The 15,787-nt window shown below is 48.2% G+C and overlaps 1 protein-coding gene across 8 annotated transcripts in view; it reads left to right on the top strand.

Moving 5' to 3' along the window:
- Nucleotides 1-678: 678 nt before the first annotated feature.
- CAMTA1 (calmodulin binding transcription activator 1) overlaps nucleotides 679-15,787 on the top strand; it is a 2,328,268-nt gene continuing 2,313,159 nt past the window's right edge. For 7 of the 8 annotated variants that reach the window (XM_063943385.1, XM_063943383.1, XM_063943386.1 and 4 more), the window contains exon 1: nucleotides 1,352-1,818. In XM_063943385.1, the coding sequence (XP_063799455.1) occupies nucleotides 1,749-1,818 (70 nt within the window). In that variant the 5' untranslated portion in view covers nucleotides 1,352-1,748. The other variant, XM_063943384.1, reaches the window with a different exon arrangement.

The following is a 15,787-nucleotide window of genomic DNA, read 5'->3' as shown; positions in this document are numbered from 1 at the left end:
GGAGCACACAGGAATGAGAGGAACCTGCATGCAAGTTTATACTCCAGATAGAGATATTGTAAAACATACTTGATTATTCTGGATACAAATCTTTCAGGTCAGTTTACACATATATTAATGAAAATCTGTAAAATGATGCACATGCCCACAGCAGCAGCAGAGCCGCTCCTGGCACATTTCTGTGTCCTGGGCAGCATGGTATCAGGGGTGGGCATAACACTTCCTTGGTCGGCGGTGGCAATTGCAGGGCCGCTGGATACTTCCTTGATCTCAAGATTTTAACACATTTTACAACATTTAGGAGGTATTTTCGGCCAACAAACCCCTGGTTAGGAGACCAGTCAGTGACAGCTGCAAATGTATGGACTGCAAGCTCTTTGGCACAGAGATGTGCTAGATACAGACGCTGCAAAGCAATAATAATTTCTAATACCTAATATTAATGATAAATAATTATCTTGAAAAAACAAAAAAACAAATCATCATCATAATACACCGTGCAGAAGAGTGGGCTGACGTTGGCTGCACATATTGACGCTTGCTGTGTGGTATATTATGCACTTGCAATGGTTTTCTCCAGCAGCCCCGATGGTTTCTAGGGCTACAGGGATGCCGCGTCGCGGGGGAACCGAGGCTCCACGTGTTCTGCAGCCAGCACCCACCCCGGGAACACGGCTGTGTGCGCCGTGTCCCCGGCCGCTCTATCTCCTGTGGGTGGCCCGGCCCGGGGTCAGCAGCCGGGGACACCCCGAGCTCGCAGTGCTTCACGTGCAGCACCAGCCCTAACAGCGGGGGGCGTGGCCTGGGTGCACCACCAGCCTCGAGCGAGCACAGCCGTCCCCCGCCACGGTTGGTCTACGGTCTACCCCAAGCCCCGCCCCCACTCTCCCGCCTGGCCCAATAAGAGGCTCCCCGCCGACTCTCCTCTCAGGCGATTGGCCGCGTATCGTCAGCTTTCTCACGCGCCGGCCAGTCGCGACGTTTGTTTAGAGGTTGAGCGGGCGTCCCCAGCCGAGGCCAATCACGCGTTAACATGAGGGCGTGGCGGTGAGCAAGGGGTCCGTCCCTGAATTGCGGCACCACCCCTTGCAGCCGCTGACGTAGGGGTAGAGTGAGCGGTGATTGGCCGCACCTGACGTCTGTCAACCCTTGGCTGGCGTGTCAGGTCAGGGAAGGGGGCGCGGCAGGGACTACCCAGTCCTCCTTACTTCGGCCTGCCAGGGGCGCGCGCTCTGGCGGTTACACACCGGGCGCGAGGAGGAGGAGGAGAGCGAGAGTGGAAAAAGAGAGCGCGAGGAGGATGTGGCGCGCGGAGGGGAAATGGCCGCCGAGAACAAGCCGGAAGGTAAAAGAGCGCGGAGCGCCGCCACCCCCACCGGGGGCTGCTCCCCCCCTTCCGAGGCCGGGGTGTGCTGTGTTGGGGGGGGGAGCGGCAGCCGGGCGGGCAGGGGAGACAGTGAGAGGAGAGGCGGCTGGCTGAGGAGGGGAGGAGAGGAGGAGGAGAAGGGGAGGGCTGTGAGGAGGCAGGCAGCAGGCGGGCGGAGGAGTGGGCACACTTTCCTGACACCGCTCCCCTCACTTCCACACACTGAGGCCACCGGCAGCACCGAGCCTCCTCACCGGCGGGTCACCGGCGGGTCAGCAGCGGGCGCTACTGCAGGGGAGGAGGAGGGGTCCGGGCATGTCTCCCTGCCTCAGCAGCAGCATCGCGGGGTGTATCTAGCACGGGAGCCCGGCACCACCTCGTCATGTCTATCAGCAGCCTGGTGGAGGGACCTGTCAGCGGACAGAGCCGGCGTCAGAGCCCCGGAAAGTATGGTAAATGGAGAGCCGGGGCGGAGGGATCCCGTCCTGCTGGGGAGCTGCCCCCGTGCCTGCCTCTGTGCTGGTTGCTGTGATGATCCATGCTTGCTGGTGCCTGCTGACTTCCATGGGCATGGGGAGGGACGGAGGCAGGGGGGGCGGATGGTGGATTGGGTGCCCTCACATTGGGGTCAGTGCCCTCATGCCAGGCTTGTCACCTTCACATTTTGGGTTAGTGCCTTCATGCCAGGTGCCTTTACATTTGGGATCAGCACCCTCATGCTAGACTCTGCCTTCACATTTGGGGTCAGTGCTCTCATGCCAGACTCGGAGCCTTCACCTTTGGGGTCAGTGCCCTCATGCCAGGCTTGTCACCTTCACATTTTAGGTTAGTGCCCTCATGCCAGGTGCCTTTACATTTGGGATCAGCACCCTCATGCCAGACTCTATGCCTTCACTTTTGGGGTCAGTGCCCTCATGCCAGACTCGGAGCCTTCACCTTTGGGGTCAGTGCCCTCATGCCAGGCTCTGTGCCTTCACATTTGGGGTCAGTGCCCTCATGCCAGGCTCGGTGCCTTCACATTTGGGGTCAGTGCTCTAATGCCAGGCTTGGTGCCTTCACATTTGAAGTCAGCGCCCTCATGCCAGGCTTGATGACTTCAGATTTGGGGTCAGTGCCCTCATGCCAGGCTCGGTGCCTTCACGTTGAGCTCAGCGCCCTCATGCCAGGCTCTATGCCTTCACATTTGGGTTAGAGCATTCATTCCAGACTTTGTGACTTCACATCTGGGTCATTGCCCTCATGTCAGGCTAAGCACCCTCCTATATACACCAAACTTCCCACAAAACCAGCATCATGAAGTTTGCTACACTGAAAGCAGCAGCACATGGCACACACATCCACAGGCACCATAGCGGGGGGGGGGGGGGGGGGAAGACTTGTGCTGGAACAGGTCTCTGCTTCATAAGCATCTATACATGTGGGGTTTCTGGTTTGTTTTGCTGTATAACGTTTTATTAGGGTGTTGTCATAAGTGTAACACCTGTCTTACATAATGCTTGCTAGTTAATGCAAACAGGCTGTTTAGCTGCACATGCTGTCCTTATTTAGGGACGAGTTGTTAAGCGTGAGAACAGAGACATCATTACAAAATATACATAAGTGGAGTATTTTTATTTTAAATCTGTGGCACATCTGGCTGCCGATGATGGCACCTCAGCGTGCAAATAGGGGTTGATATAGTTTTCCTCCTTGTATGTATTGTGGCGTCTTCTGTTGGCATGTACCTTTTTAACAACAAAGGCATACAAATTGCATTCAATGCTGAAAATATACACACACACACACACACACACACACACACACACACACACACACACACACACACACACCAAAACGGGTAATTAGATAAGCTTTGGGTAATACTTAATATATTTAAAATCCACAAGGGGGTAGTGATGTACTATGAAGATCTTTACTATAGACATGCTGATTCTGTTTTTTCCCCTCAAATGCTCCGACGTTTTCAGAAAAATGGCACATTAGCATTTTAACTTAAGATACCACAAAGTATATTTTAATTGGCATGCTAAATGAGTACACTTCACTATTTAAAATGGTGCCACCACATTTTTATTGCGTTTCTCTTTTACTCAAAAGGGAAACCATTGTATTTTGAACATTGCTAATTATTCCGTTAGATCTAGGCGCTGGTAAAGTGTTTGACGACATATTACTATGCCTTTTGAGAGAAGAACATGGAGACAGTTTTTGGAAAATGTTATGTAACACCACTGTACTGTTTTCTTCAGTACAGTCTCTTGTTGCATGAATTTAGCTGGTATGGTTGTGTCTGGGTTTTTTTGCAATGAGAATTGAGCTCATTCTTACTGATGTCACTGATATTTAACAGAGGTAATATCAACAGACTGTTATTTTGCCAAGGACGTTCTTGGCTATGTTCACTATGTTTATTGTAATCTATACATATTTAATGCATATAGATAGCAATATTTCATTAAAATAACGAAGCCTAGAAATGTAGGGCAGTGGTTAAGGCTTTAGCAAAGCTTTGAACCCCCTAGTTTGTGTATTTTGCTTTTTCTTTTGAAGCTGGTAGAGGTGTACACTACATGATGGTTTAAATGGACAGTGTGGCGTTGACAGACCTATAGACATATAAAAAGCTTGGCTAGTTTGCCATCGTAGTTGTCATAATATTTGTTTGTAGAACAACAGGTATGAAATATGACATTTTGGTGTATTGTTTGGTACATGTGTCCTGTTTCCCAGTCATTGGTTATGCATGAGACTTGACTAGCTATTCCCCCTATAAGGCAATCTTGTTCTGTCAAGCATAGTAGGAATTGCAAACTTTGCAGAGAATATATTTTGGATCAGACTCTGCGAATAGTGTACCTAATGGTTTAATTTTTCTTCAGCTTTAATGTACGTAATGGTGTGTACCATAAATAGCATTGCTCCCTTTCTTACTATTTCTGTAAGCTGACTCTGTCCTTTGATCAGAATAAAATAAGTACTTGGTACTATTAACAGTGACGATAGAAGCACCCAGTGTGGCTTACCAGAGCTCTCGTTCTGTATTTGGACTTGGATTTATTTTGTGTAACTTGATACGAATACACCACTTGCCTTCATCTTAAATGTGCAGGATAGACTCTGACTTTAGATAATTGTAAGAACCCCTCATTGTATTAGATTAATGCTTTTCAGCTGAGGCGATGTACTTGTATTGTTTACTATTGAAGTTTATAATGCAGTGTCCAAAGATTTGAAGAATGGTGCGTTTGCACATTTTATCTAGATTATTTTCCATTTTTACTACGTTTCTTTCCCATCTTCAGGACTACAGTAACGCTGTAGATAAAATAATATTGTGCAGATTACGTACAATGACTGATAATAGGAGTTGCATTGTATTCTGTTAGATTCTATTCTCAATCTGAAAAAAAAAAATGGGAAATGTGTCCAAAGTCAGTCTTGCTGTGTCCTTATTCTTACGTTGGTAGTAATATACTGTAGTGGAAACTAGAGAGGATTTAAGTGATTGAGTGACATCATATTGCAACCAAGCAAGGCTGGTGTGTTATTGGCATTTCATCTATAGATTACATTTTTTCTTTCTTTTTGTACAGTAGCTGTAATTGTGAGCCACATTCTTGTATTTCTGGAGATTAGTTTTGTTTTTTAGACCTAATGCAGTCACTGTTATGGAAGCAGGTTTTCTGGTCGCTGTCCAAGGTGCTGACTGCAAACCAGGGAATCCCTTTTTCAGTAATCAGCTGCCTTGTGTCAGTTTTGTCAACTAAACATTAATATCAATTATTTATACATTGTTCTGTATTCCTAGCATCAGCACAGCTAAATATCTGCTTTAGCATTTTTTTAATTACTTTGAATTATGTATTGTAACATTTAAAATAGGAAAAGGGATAGTGAACAAAATGGTGTAATAACAGTCAAACAGCTTGTTTTTCAGGCTGATTTTACTATGCAAATGTTGAACTGTAAATTTTAATGGCAGTCTAACAGATTGCTGCGTGAGCATCGACGGTGACTGTTTAGGTATGTTTATCTTTGCATGGTGCATGCGTGTGCGTATGTATTACATGTACTGAGACAAACATTGGAGGATGACTGTCTAGCAGAAAATGAATTCAAATAGAATCAGGTCATTAATTTGTAATTAATCCTTTATCGCTTGCGTTTCTGTTTATATTTTGCTATATACAACGTTTGCACCCTTTGGCTCTGAGAAGCAGTCCTAAAGGTTTTATTTTGTTTTCTGAGCAATCTGTTTAAATACAAGGTCAGACTACTTTTGCACAATAGGGCTTTAAAGCATCTGAAACCAAAATGTCTGGGCTTTTCTTTCTTCTGTATGTAGTAATAATTTACTACATATTTTGTTTAAATGGAAGGCTGCATTTGTTGCTGAATATAGTGACCTTTTGGCTTTCTTATGTTCTGGATTTCTTTTTAACATTATTGTGGAGAAAATAATTGCCTCCAAGAATGGGGCGAATAAATCCGTTTGCGCTGTTGCCATGCATCATCAAAAGGTCATGCTGCTTTGTCTGTTAGTTACCTAAGTAATTATGCAATTGTTTTGTGGAATGCTGTATAAAATGCCAAAGTTGGATATATATTTGGAAGGCATGCTGTTGAGTTAAGGTGGTCTGTTTCAGAGAGAGTGCCCTGTAAGGTGTCATTTTACAACAGAAGCTTTGCTTGTGGTATCATTGCAGCAGACCCGGTACTTGCGACAAGCCTTGGAGCCCTGCTTTACGTGGATTCATGGGGCTGGTTGCACAAAACAATTGAATAGCTCCTGGGCTCTGTAGACGGGAGCTGCAATACTCACAGAACAATTGAATAGCCCCCTTAGGGGTCTAGTTACTAAGCCTTGGATGGAGATAAAGTCGCTGGAGATAAAGTACCAGCCAATCGGCTCCTAACTGCTATGCCACAGGCTGTGTTTGAAAAATGACAGTTAGGAGCTGATGGGCTGGTACTTTATCTCCATCCAAGGCTTACTAAGTAGACTCCTTAATGTCCTATTTTAGCAATATGCTAATTAACATTCCGCATAGGGTGAATGTATACTCAGGGGACCTGGTATTTCACAAGCATTCTTTTAAAGATGTTTTTCCACCATGTGAAAGGACCGTTAAACGTATAGAGCAGTTTTTATTACCAGTTATACCCCTTTCACACTGATAAATATTTCCCGGGTTATTGCACATGAACGCGGATCAACCCGGGAATTTACTCAGTGTGAAAGGATCCTGTAAGAATATCCCGTGTCAAGCGTCCCGGCATTTCATCCCAGGTCTCGACCTGTGTTGAAGCTGGAACCGACCTGGGATGCGCGCAGTGTGAACGGGTATGGGGGGTCAAGGCAACGCTGCACCTGTTCTCTGCACAGGAGGAGGCGGTGCTTGGAGATGATTATCTCCAAGCACAGCCTCCGGTAGCATCAGAAGGGGTCTCAAGCAGGGTCGCACTTGGAAAGCACCCGTGTACACATTCCCGGGTGTGACCCGGCTATTGTCAGTCTGAAAGGGGTATTATCAGTATAGCATGCACATATTCTGCCGTGCTTTATAGACTATATTTGATCATTCATATAAGTCCCTGCCCCAGTGGAGCTTACCGTCTATATTCCCTACCACTTGTACACACACAGACTTATACTCCTATGGGTTTTTTTTTTTATATAAACCATTGACGTACTAGTATGTGTTTGGATTGTGGAAGGGAAACCAGAGCGCGCACACAACCCCACATTGAGGAAGATCGCCTTTACACATGTATTATACACTGGCTTGTCTATTCTGCTGCTTGACATCGGGGTCTTCCCACTATACCCCTCCCACCTGTCTGTACCCTAGCAGGTGTATGACCACGCCTTCCAGTAAGAGACTTTCTGACTTTATAGTCAGCTGTGAATTACCTAGTGGTACTCTAGCCCAGTCCAACTCCTGCTATCTTCACCACCATTGGTCTCCATGAGAGACGCAGGTTGTGCACATTGATAATCATGTGAATTTTCTTTTATTAAAATTAGACTTAGCAGTTATATAATTTTGTCTTTATGTTTCTTTATTTTCTAAGTTTGGTTTGTCTAGGACCCAAGTATCCTATTGTATTCAGTTTCTATCTCCCCAGTTTTGAAGTTGATGAAATCGGTACATCAGCGTTTTCACAGCAGTACTTTATTTTTCAGGATATGAGCGGATCTTGTTGGGGGGTAATGACCTGTCCACTTGTATTATTGTGTTAGTGGGAATAGAGCTTGCAGTGTCATGGGGGGGAGCAGGAGAATGAAGGCAGCAGGTAGCACAAACTTGAGAGTTTCTTAATGGAAAGAGCGTGTTCCCAAAAACAAAAGTTATCATGTAGGGCAGGGGTGGCCAAACAGTCGATTGCGATCGACTGGTCGATCGCGGACATGCGACCAGTCGATCGCTATCCGCCGCCCAGCCACCCGAAGCCGCGCCTCTCCTGCCTGCCGCTCTGCCTCCTCAGTCTGGTCTGCGGCAGTGACGGCCGAGTGTATAGCTCAAATCAGGTGCCGGTTCGTTAGCCAATGAGAGCTCGCGGACCGGCACCTGATTTGAGCCATACACGCTGCCGTCACCGCCGGAGATCAGACTGAGGAGGCAGAGCGGCAGACAGGAGAAGCGCGCGCTGCGCTGCGCTCTCCAGACACAGCACGGTGAGCTCTTCTATGGGGGCATATCTGGCACTGTGGGGGCACATAGCTCAGTGGGGGCATATCTGGCACTGTGGGGTCATATGTGGCACTGGGGGCATATCTGGCTCTGCGGGCACATGGCACTGTGGGCACATGGCACTGTGAGGGCATATCTGGCACTGGGCACATGGCACTGTGGGGGCATATCTGGCACTGTGGGGTCATATGTGGCACTGGGGGCATATCTGGCTCTGCGGGCACATGGCACTGTGGGGGCATATCTAGCACTGTGGGGTCATATGTGGCACTGCGGGCACATGGCACTGTGGGGGCATATCTGTAATCTGGCGCTGTGGGGGCATATCTGTAATCTGGCGCTGTGGGGGCATATCTGTAATCTGGCGCTGTGGGGGCATATCTGTAATCTGGCACTGTGGGGGCATATCTGTAATCTGGCACTGTGGGGGCATATCTGGCACTGTGGGCACATGGCACTGTGGGGGCATGTGTATCTGGCACTGTGGGGGCATATCTGGCACTGTGGGCACATTGCACTGTGGGGGCATATCTGTATCTGGCACTGTGGGGGCATATCTGGCACTGTGGGCACATGGCACTGTGGGGGCATGTGTTTGAGGTTTTTACCTGTGGAGGCCAATGTGTTATTTCGTGTGAGGCAGTCATTACACTCTGCGCAGCAAGGCTACGTCCCTTTTTTTAGTTATACCACGCCCACTTGTTATGCCACGCCCACTTTTTTTGCGCGCGCGCCATAGGCACGCGCTATTATTCCTCCTAGGTAGATCACAAAAGCTTTTTAGCTTTCACAGTAGATCACCGACTCCAAAAGTCTGGCCGCCCTGATGTAGGGCTACCATCGAACTGGTAGAAGGCCATATTTGTGCCTCCAAAGTATTATAAGGCATTACCGTTTAGCTCAGATGAAACCGAAATAGAATTTTCCTTAGTTTCATTTTTTTCAGTAGATTTGTGCCTATTTATAGCAGTGGTTAACATAAACCAGAACAGAATATATTTAAAGCATTGCTTGTGAGTGAAGCAGGAAATGTATGTAACGAAGTTGAATGATGGTGTAGAATGCCTTGGAACCAGAAAATGGCTTGATTGAAACTAGTGTAAAAGTATTTGCAAATCTCAAGTCCTGTTATGGAAAGTCTTACATATCTAGCAATTCCTCTTTTATCAGCTTATAATATAAAGAGGGTGACCTAAAATGCTACTTATTTCTCAATGTACTTCTTTGCACCTGATTGCAAGCAAGGGGTCCAGCACTGAGAGCCCTTGTGTAAATATTTCAATAGGACAATATAGTATCAGAGCAACTTGAGTTTTACACATGTGTCCTCATACATCTTGCCTTAATACGCCACGCTGCGGGAGATGCCTGGCACGAGTGAGCTCTCAGGTCCTGTGAAACTCCGTTAGTGTGGTGTCTATTTTTTGTTGTCGAAAATGGGACACACAAGCGGACTCTGCTGATTAAAATGATATGCGGCATGCCTGTACCTGCATACAAAATGCAGATACAGCCACAGTCGCACACAGAATCCTTTTAATCGGCAAAAGCTGCTTGTGCGTCCTACTCGCATACACAAAAAGATGCTCTGCGCTACTAAGTCATGCCGCAGCATTACGTGATTAGAAGGGATGTTTAATGTGCAGGGAGGCTAGTTGTAAGTGGACACATCTGTATGTAATGGATTGTGAAACACCACTCCGCTACATTAATTATTTCACATCACATAGGTGACTAATAAGTGTTTATCACTAAATCACAATAAAGGCTCCTTTGTACATAAGTGCTAGGAAATTGTGCAGCACCAAAACATACCAGAGATATAGATGTGCACAGAAAGCACTGCTTATGGTGGGTCATTCCGAGTTAATCGCTAGATAAAAATGTTCGCTGCACAGCGATGATGCAAAAAAAGGCACTTCTGTGCATGTGGCGCAGTGCGCACGTGCGACGTACTTTCACATCAGCCGATGTAGTTTTACACAAGGTCTAGCTAAGCTTTTCAGTCGCACTGGTGGCCGCAGAGTGATTGACATGACGAGGGCGTTTCTGGGTGTCAACTGACCGTTTTCAGGGAGTGTTCTAAAAAACGCAGGTGTGGCTGGCCGAACGCAGGGCGTGTTTGTGACGTCAAATCCGGAACTGAACGGTCTGAAGTGATCGCAAGCGCTGAGTAGGTCTGGAACTACTCTGAAACTGCACAATTTTTCTCTTACGTCCTAGAGGATGCTGGGGACTCCGTAAGGACCATGGGGTATAGACAGGCTCCACAGGAGACATGGGCACTATAAAGAACTTTTAGTATGGGTGTGCACTGGCTCCTCCCTCTATGCCCCTCCTCCAGACCTCAGTTAGATTTTGTGCCCAGAAGAGATAGGGTGCATTACAGAGGAGCTCTCCAGAGTTTCTCTGAAAAAGAATTTTGTTAGGTTTTTTTATTTTCAGGGAGCACTGCTGGCAACAGGCTCCCTGCATCGTGGGACTGAGTAGAGAGAAGCAGCCCTACTTAAATGATAGGCTCTGCTTCTTAGGCTACTGGACACCATTAGCTCCAGAGGGAGTCGGAACGCAGGTCTCACCCTACCGTTCGTCCCAGAGCTGCGCCGCCGTCGTCCTCGCAGAGCCGGAAGATAGAAGCCGGGTGAGTATAAGAAGAAAAGAAGACTTCAAGGCGGCAGAAGACTTCAGATCTTCACTGAGGTAAGCGCGCAGCGGTAACGCTGCACACCATTGCTCCCACACGCTACACACACAGAACGGGCACTGATGGGTGCAGCGTGCAGGGGGGGCGCCCTGGGCAGCAATAAACCTCTGGTCTGGCAAAAAAGGGTACATTAGGCTGCGGAGGCAGTAAATGAAGAGATCCCCCGCCATTTTTTGAATATTGAAGTGGGCCCGAAGCCCGCCGCTGGAGAGGGCGGAGCTTGATCCATCAGCACTAACAGCGCCATTTTCTCCACAGAACGCTGCAGAGAAGCTGGCTCCCCGGACTCTCCCCTGCTGAACTCTGTGACAGAGGGCTGAAAAGAGGGGGGGGGGGGGCATGTTTAAGGTGCAATGAGTGTATAACATTGATTATATATACAAAAAGCGCTGTCTGGGTTATTCCAGTGTCCGTTTGGCGCTGGGTGTGTGCTGGCATACTCTCTCTCTCTGTCTCCCCAAAGGGCCTTGTTGGGGAATTGTCCCCTTATAGATATATCCCTGTGCGGGTGTCGGTACGTGCGTGTCGGCATGTCTGAAGCGGAAGGCTCGTCCAAGGAGGAGGTGGAGCAGATGTGTGGTATGTCTCCGTCGGCAACGCCGACTCATGATTGGATGGACATGTGGCATATGTTAAATGCGAGTGTGGCCTTATTACATAAAAGACTGGATATAGCAGAGTCCAGGGAGAAAGCAGGGAGTCAATCCACGGATTGGACTGGGTCACAGGGCCCTTCTGGGTCTCTAAAACATCCCCTATTCCTAATGGACACTGGTACCGTCACGGATTCTGATTCCAGTGTCTACTACGATGATGCAAAATTACACCCAAGGGTGGCAAAAAATATTCAGTGTATGATTATTGCAATAAAAGATGTTTTGAATATCACTGATTACCCCTCTGTCCCTGCTACGAGGGTGCGCATGTATAAGGAAAAGAAACCTGAGGTAACCTTTCCCCCATCTCATGAGCTTAACGAGTTATTTGAAAAAGCTTGGGAAACTCCAGATAAAAAACTGCAGATTCCCAAAAAGGGTTCTTATGGCGTATCCTTTCCCTGCACAGGACAGGGTACGTTGGGAATCCTCTCCCAGGGTGGACAAGGCTTTAACGCGCCTGTCCAAGAAGGTGGCACTGCCGTCTCCGGACACTGCAGCCCTCAAGGATCCTGCTGATTGCAGACAGGAGACTACTTTAAAGTCTATTTATGCGCATATAGGTGCTTTGCTCAGACCGGCAATAGCATCGGCATGGGTATGTAGCGCAGTTGCAGCATGGACAGATACCTTGTCAGCTGACCTTGATACCCTAGACAGGGATACCATTTTATTATCCTTAGCCCACATTAAAGACGCAGTCTTATATATGAGGGACGCACAAAGAGACTTTGGGCTGCTGGGTTCCAGAGCCAATGCCATGGCTATTTCTGCGAGACGAGCTCAATGGACGGGTGATGCAGACTCGAAGAAGCATATGGAGGTTTTACCTTACAAGGGTGAAGTGTTGTTTGGGGGGGGGGGGGGGGGGCGCGGACCTGGTTGCCACAGCTACCACTGGTAAATCTACCTTTTTACCTTTTGTTCCCCAACAGCAAAAGAAAACTCCACAGTATCAGATGCAGTCCTTTCGGTCGCATAAATCCAGAAGAGGTCGGGGCTCCTCTTTCCTTGCCAGAGGTAAGGGTAGAGGAAAGAGAACACCTGCTTCAGCTAGTTCCCAGGAGCAGAAGTCCTCCCCGGCTTCCACAAAATCCACCGCATGACGCTGGGGCTCCCCTAAGGGAGTCCGCACCAGTGGGGGCGCGCCTTCGACTTTTCAGCCAGATCTGGATTCTTTCAGGCGTAGATCCTTGGGTGATGGAAATTGTTTCCCAAGGCTACAAGCTGGAATTCGAAGAGGTTCCCACTCGCCGATTTTTCAAGTCGGCCTTGCCAGCTTCACCCCCGGAGAGGAAAGTAGTGTTAGCTGCAATTCAAAAGCTGTGTCGACAGCAAGTGGTGGTCAAGGTTCCCTTGGTCCAACAGGGAAAAGAGTATTATTCAACCCTGTTTGTGATCCCGAAGCCGGATGGTTCGGTTAGACCCATTTTAAATCTAAAATCCCTAAACCTGTACTTGAAAAAGTTCAAATTCAAGATGGAATCGCTCCGAGCTGTAATATCCAGCCTGGAAGGGGGGGATTTGATGGTGTCACTGGACATGATGCATACCTTCATGTCCCCATATACCCACCTCATCAGGAGTACCTGAGATTCGCTGTACTGGACTGTCATTACCAGTTTCAGACGTTGCCGTTTGGGCTTTCCACGGCCCCGAGGATTTTCCCCAAGGTATTGGCAGAGATGATGGTGCTCCTGCTCAGGCAGGGAGTCACAATTATCCCATACTTGGACGATCTCCTGATAAAGGCGAGATCGAGAGACCAGTTGCTGAAGAGCGTGTCGCTCTCCCTAAAAGTGCTGCAACAGCACGGTTGGATTCTGAATCTGCCAAAGTCACAATTGGTTCCAACGACTCGGCTATCATTCCTAGGCATGATTCTGGACACTGAACAAAAGAGGGTTTTTCTCCCATTGGAAAAAGCCCAGGATCTCCAGAACATGGTCAGAGACCTGCTAAAACCAAAAAGAGTGTCTGTTCATCCATGCACTCGAGTTCTGGGGAAAATGGTGGCAGCCTACAAGGCCATCCCCTTCGTCAGGTTTCATGCGAGGACTTTTCAGTGGGACCTTCTGGACAAGTGGTCCGGGTCCCATCTACAAATACTTCAGAAAATAACCCTGTCCCCCAGGGCCAGGGTGTCTCTCCTGTGGTGGCTGTAGAGTGCTCACCTTCTAGAGGGTCGCAGATTCGGCATTCAAGACTGGGTTCTGGTGACCACGGACGCGAGCCTCCGAGGATGGGGAGCAGTCACACAAGGAAGAAATTTTCAGGGACTATGGTCAAGCCAGGAGGCTTGTCTACACATCTACATACTGGAGTTGAGGGCAATATACAACGGCCTACGACTAGCGTAGAATCTTCTTCGCGATCTACCGGTTCTGATTCAATCAGACAACGTCACAGCCGTGGCTCATGTAAACCGCCAAGGTGGGACAAGGAGCAGAGTGGCGATGGCGGAAGCCGCCAGGATTCTTCGCTGGGCGGAAAATCACGTAAGCGATCTGTCAGATGTCTTCATTCCGGGAGTGGACAACTGGGAAGCAGACTTCCTCAGCAGACACGATCTCCATCCGGGAGAGTGGGGACTTCATCAAGAAGTTTTTGCAGAGATAACAAGACTTTGGGGAATTCCTCAAATAGACATGATGGCGTCACGCCTCAACAAAAAGCTTCGGAGGTATTGTGCCAGGTCTCGGGACACTCAAGCAGTAGCAGTAGACGCCCTGTTGACACCGTGGGTGTTTGTCTGTCTATTTATTTCCTCCTCCTTCCTCTCATCTCAAAAATTTTGAGGATCATAAGACAAAGAAGAGTGCAGACAATACTCATTGTCCCAGATTGGCCTCGAAGGGCCTGGTACTCAGATCTTCAGGAAATGCTCACAGAAGATCCGTGGCCTCTTCCTTTCAGGGAGGACCTGTTACAGCAGGGGCCCTGCGTGTTCTAAGACTTACCGCGGTTACGTTTGACGGCATGGTGGTTGAACACCGAATCCTAGCTGGGAAAGGTATTCCGGAGGAAGTTATCCCATCTCTGATAAAGGCTAGGAAGGAGGTGACGGCAAAGCATTATCACCGTATCTGGAGGAAGTATGTATCTTGGTGTGAAGCCAAGAATGCTCCTACGGAAGATTTCCATCTGGGCCGGTTTCTCCACTTTCTACAGACAGGAGTGGATATGGGCCTGAAGTTAAGCTCCATTAAGGTACAGATTTCGGCCCTATCTATATTCTTTCAGAGGGAATTGGCTTCTCTCCCAGAAGTCCAGACGTTTGTAAAGGGAGTGCTGCACATCCAGCCCCCCTTTGTGGCACCGTGGGACCTTAACGTGGTGTTAAGTTTCCTGAAATCTCACTGGTTTGAACCGCTTCAAACAGTGGAATTAAAATTTCTCACGTGGAAGGTGGTCATGTTATTGGCCTTGGCATCTGCAAGGCGGGTGTCCGAATTGGCGGCCTTGTCCCACAAGAGCCCCTATTTGATTTTCTACAAACTGGAGTGAATTTGGGCCTAAAACTTAGGCTCCATTAAGGTTCAGATTTCGGCCCTGTCTGTTTTCTTTCAAAAAGAATTGGCTTCTCTCCCAGAAGTTCAGACTTTTGTGAAGGGAGTGCTGCATTTTCAACCTCCTTTTGTACCTCTGGTGGAGCCCTTGGACCTTAACGTGGTGTTGAGTTTCCTTAAGTCACACTGGTTTGAACCACCTAAAACGGTAGAGTTAAAATATCTTACTTGGAAGGTGGTCATGTTATTAGCCTTGGCTTCGGCTAGGCAAGTGTCGGAATTGTGGCTTTGTTTCATAAAAGCCCCTATCTGGTTTTCCATGTCGATAGAGCGGAGTTGCGGACACGTCCTCAATTTTTGCCTAATGTGGTTTCTTCATTTCATATGAACCAACCTATTGTGGTGCCTGTGGCTACGGGGGACTGGGAGGACTCCAAGTCCCTGGATGTAGTCAGGGCCTTAAAGATTTATGTAGCCAGGATAGCTAGGGTTAGGAAAACAGAGGCTCTGTTTGTCCTGTATGCAGCCAACAAGGTTGGCGCTCCTGCTTCTAAGCAGACTATTGCACGCTGGATCTGTAACACGATTCAGCAGGCTCATTTGACGGCTGGATTGCCGTTACCAAATTCGGTAAAGGCCCATTCCACTAGGAAGGTGGGCTCTTCTTGGGCGGCTGCCCGAGGCGTCTCGGCATTGCAGCTTTGCCGAGCAGCTACTTGGTCGGGTTCAAACACTTTTGCTAAATTCTACAAGTTTGGTACCCTGGCTGATGAGGACCTTGCGTTTGCTCAGTCGGTGCTGCAGAGTCATCCGCACTCTCCCGCCCGGTTGGGAGCTTTGGTATAATCCCCATGGTC

This window comes from Pseudophryne corroboree, chromosome 10, assembly GCF_028390025.1.
Source record: "Pseudophryne corroboree isolate aPseCor3 chromosome 10, aPseCor3.hap2, whole genome shotgun sequence".
Classification (NCBI taxonomy): domain Eukaryota; kingdom Metazoa; phylum Chordata; class Amphibia; order Anura; family Myobatrachidae; genus Pseudophryne; species Pseudophryne corroboree.
This window is presented reverse-complemented; position numbering and strand designations above follow the sequence as displayed.